We start from the raw sequence: 4,503 nt of genomic DNA, 5'->3' as shown, positions 1-4,503 counted from the left end.
TTTTTAATGTTTTCTAATATTCATTCTTTTGGGAAGCAAAAGCAACCATGCGCAAAATTTCTTGTGGGGAAATTTGGTTCCCATAAAGGACTTTCACCACGAAACAGCTACAAAAACAAAAACCTTTTCTACTGGTATACTGTGATGTGAATCTTCATTAAAATAGTAAATTTGGGTAAAAGTCTGTGGCATATAAAACGCTGGGAAAGGGTGAGTAAGCGGAAAAGTTAACTAAAGCTGCTAATTAACGGAAAACTGCCTATCTCTATATGTATACATATCTTAAATACGTCATAGTCCCCTTTCAGACACGTCAAGTCTTGCTTTCAAGTCTGCTCGTTCGTAGGCGAAGGAGGTGAGAAGAGAGGGGACCATGTCTTTTTGGTTCATGCCTCCGTACCGTCAATTCGTTTCAAGTTTTCTTGTCTCTTTTGATCTTTTCGTTGCTTCCCATTTAAAGAACCAAGGACTTGAATCAGAGAACGTTTCCCTGCAAAAATCCAATGACCGAGTCTCTAACACATGTGCAAAAATTTTTTGCTATCACAAATACACGTACAATACATGTGATGTGTTTCTCAAAAGAGAATAAACAATATCAGCCTCTTTTATTTTCATTGTATATCGTATTCACTCACACATGTGTATTGTATAGGGATGGTGGAATCAAGACAATTTTTAGAAGAAGAAGAATTGTACAAAACAGACAAAACAGTGTTGCCGAATTCTCAAATCAAGTAATTTAATGTGAATGTTCTTTGCAATCTTTATTTTGTTTGGTTATTTTGTTATGTCCATAGTTAGAAATCGACTAAAATGAAATTTCTAATTTAAAATAAAATTTTCTTAGATATATGCACACTTCGATTTAAAGTTGGTCTACATTAAAAAGTAACCTCACGCAATTTTCTTAAAACTTCTTATATTTGAATAGTTTTTTTTTACTAGCTGGTAACCCTATCATATGTATGTATAACTTTTTGATGGAAGCCATCATTTTTCTCAATTTCATTTGACACGCGAAAAAAGAGGCTGCGAATAAAGTATCCCTGCAAGAAGTGTACTGGTAAAATGACTCGTAATATTGCCCGGACCGATGACTGAAAGTTTCAGTATTTTTCCCATCACACTTTCAAAGGCTCGGGGTACTTTTGTGACCGTTTATTTTCTTATATTCCCATATGTGTGATTTTACATCTCGCTCTTTCTCATACCTTATGCGCTTACCTAAACGTATATCTGCATTGCTTACACTGTCACAGCTACTCTGGCTATTACTAGTCAAATGACAAAAGTTTTTTTAAACGATTTTACTACTTTAATGACTATAATTTTACAAGTACAATGGCCTTCATTTTACTGGCATACCGACCGTCATTTTACTTGTAGTTTGATAGCCATTTTACTAGTAGTTGGGCCGCAGTTTTACCTGTACAATGCCAAAACTTCGCGACACCCGTTTTTTACTTGCTGAACAAATAAAAATAGTTCAATTATGTATAAAAATTGTTTATTTAAATTAAATTAAAATTAATTTTTGATTTTGATACAACAGTAAAGTACATACATATATTTTAAAAATATTGTTTTCTTATATATTGTAAATATTAACCTTTTTTATTAATTTCAAACCGATATTGAACTAAAGTAATAATTAAATATTTTTTTTATACAAGCATTTTTTAATATTATTTTAATCATTGTTATTTTCGTTAGTGCTATGATTTTTGTTTATATTAATCTTATAAAACTTAATAACATTTATTAATATTATTTTTATTACTAAATGCATTTAATTATTTTTTATTACTATTGTATATTTATTAATATAACTTATTAATTTTTTCATATTTCATTATTATTTTTATCATTATTACTAGTTTTGTTATATTATAATTTTTTACCATTATTTTTTTATATATGTACGTACATATATATATGCATATATATAACATATATTTATATATATTAATTTTGAAAGTGGCAGTAATTTCATGCTGGTTGACTTCAGTGATAAAGTAGTATCTGAATTCATCGGTAAATCGTTCTACCGTTATATATGAATATATTTTTTTATATAACAGTTTTTTAATATTTTGATCAATACTATTACTTTTATTAATATGTATAATTATTTTTATCAATATTATTATTTTCGTTAAAGCTATGAATTTTATTAATATTTTTTATCAATTTTGTTACATTTATTACTATTGTTATTTTACCATTATTATTATATACATTTATTGGTTCACTTTATCTTTGTTGTTATAATTTTTATACAGATTGTTGTGCATCTATTTTTTTATTAATATTATCCTTGCATTTTTTTTAATTTTTGTAATTATTATATTATTTATGTATTTATTATAAATATTAAAGTTTTCATTCATATTACTAATACTATTGTTTATTACTTATATCAATATCATATGTAATAAACTCTATTTAAATTTGGGATATAGTATAATTAAGATTTACATGTTTATAAAACTTTTTATTATAAGATTTACTTATATTTATTTATAAGATTTACATATTTATAAAACTCTTAAATACTTATACATTAATAAGTAATACTTAAATGTTTAATTTTGAAATTGTTGCCTTGTTGCTTTTTGTCTAAATATCTCCTTTGTTTAAATCGGTTGTGGCTCTGTTCGACGAATTTTTTTATTTCCCTTTCGAAATCGATTCGCACTTTGATTATAAAAGTATCTATAAAAGATAAAAATTAGATTTCGTACACATGTATGTATATACATTTCCCAAAAACAAATTATCAAGGCTGACCAAATAAAACATCATGGACCAGTTTTAGCTTTCTTAGGGCCTTTTTTCCACATCTGCCATCCCAGTTAAATTTATAAATTACTTCGTCACAGAAAACTTTTTTCATAACGGGGCCTATGTCACCAGAGGTCCCTTTAAGGGTAAATAAGTATGTTTTCTAAATAAAAAAAGATAAAAATTCAGTTTTGGGCATAGAGTTTAAAATGTTAGTCGTACCATAGCTTCTTCATATTCAGCTGCTTTCAACTTTTCCTCCATATCAAAAATTGATTCAATTGTGGTGAAGGGCATCAAAGAAGCGAACTCGGTGTGCATGTCGTTTTCAGCCTCGCCACTTATGCGACACACTAGCTTGTGAACCCTTTTAATCAAGACTTTGGACTCGCGCATCACCTTGTGTTGAGCCATCACTTCGTGCTTTTCCGGTATCTGAAAAATATTTGAATAAATAATTAATTTGAGATATTTAGTTTATATTGAGATTATTTAGTTTTCAACGAACTAAGCCAATAAAATCTATACACAACGATACACACGAAGCAACCGACTCGGCAACCAACAGAAAATATAAAAATAATTTGATTTTCAGGCGACGGTTGCGGCAACACGAATTTCAATGACCAACAATGCTACACACGATGCAACGGCCGAAGCAACATGCCATGCATTATGCATTATAACAAAATAAATTATTAGTTATCAATTCTTCGTACCCTTTCCTCTAATCTGTCCATCCGCGCCTCGAAATCGTTTTGTTTTTGAAGAATGAGTTCCAGTACCTGCATTATGTCTGTAGATAGATACATATGTACATACATTTGTATTTGTCTGAATGAAGTGCCAAATTTACCATCGTTTGAAGTTCTACAAGTTTGTGAAGGGAGAGAAGTAGAGGCTTCAGAAAATTGTTTATTGTAGTCCACAGACAGTTTAAATTTTTTGCGCAGTGCACCCTTTGGTTCTAAAATAAAAATATTTAGTTAACATTTTTAATCCTGATTGGTCACTCTGGGTAAAATTTATCTCAAACATTTTTTTGATATTTTTTATTTGTTTGATGGTTTAAGCAACATATAAAGCCTGTTCCTTTACTCAAAGATTTGTAGGTTTCACATAAATTTTATTAAAGGCGAAATCAGCTTTTCTGTAAAACTGGCTAATCCTGGAGTACGGGAACAGGCTAATAATTTTATGGAGCTGAATTTCACGCAGTGTGACCATTCTGCAATTTTACTGAAGTCAGACCCATTAGGGTTAAGTAACAAATCGCTTACCTCTTAACTCTTTAGGAGTTGATGTTGTCATCAGGGTTCGGATTTGCCTCATTTTGGCCCCTCGCTCGCTCGTTAGTTTGCTCTGAGTTAGCGCAACTCACGAGGAACACGCGAGGCTGTTTGCAAATGAGCACTCGTTAGGTACGAGCGCACGCGATGAGTAGCCAGCGAGCGAGTAAGCAAACGAGGGCGGCGCAAGAGTAGAGCGGCAAGTGAACGAGGGCCTCATTAGCTCTGCCCTCACGAGAGGGGCGTTGCGAGCGAGGCACTCATTTGCAGCAGCAGACGAGCGAGGCGAGTAAACGAGCGAGGGAAATGAGGCAAGCAGATTAGACAGGCAAACGGGTTGTTTGGTCAGCAAAAATGTATGGGATAAAAATTGCATCAACTAAGAATTTAGAGCAAACGATTGTATGCACACATGTAGATATGTATA

At 31.3% G+C, this 4,503-nt stretch overlaps 1 protein-coding gene across 1 annotated transcript; it reads right to left on the bottom strand.

Moving 5' to 3' along the window:
* Positions 1–2,701: 2,701 nt before the first annotated feature.
* On the bottom strand, positions 2,702–4,094 carry LOC118756907 (the record flags this gene model as incomplete). Its single annotated transcript, XM_036491645.1, has 6 exons — positions 4,068–4,094; positions 3,644–3,754; positions 3,507–3,583; positions 3,010–3,222; positions 2,794–2,950; positions 2,702–2,718 (listed from the first exon to the last, which is right to left on the bottom strand). Coding segments are annotated over exons 3-6 (459 nt in total), but the record flags the coding sequence as incomplete, so codon positions are not given.
* Between the last annotated feature and the right edge of the window lie 409 nt (positions 4,095–4,503).

This window comes from Rhagoletis pomonella, unplaced genomic scaffold, assembly GCF_013731165.1.
Source record: "Rhagoletis pomonella isolate Grant_MI unplaced genomic scaffold, Rhpom_1.0 Rhpom_scaffold_12832, whole genome shotgun sequence".
NCBI lineage: Eukaryota > Metazoa > Arthropoda > Insecta > Diptera > Tephritidae > Rhagoletis > Rhagoletis pomonella.
Note: the sequence above shows the minus strand (reverse complement) of the source record. Positions and strands in the feature narration are given on the sequence as shown.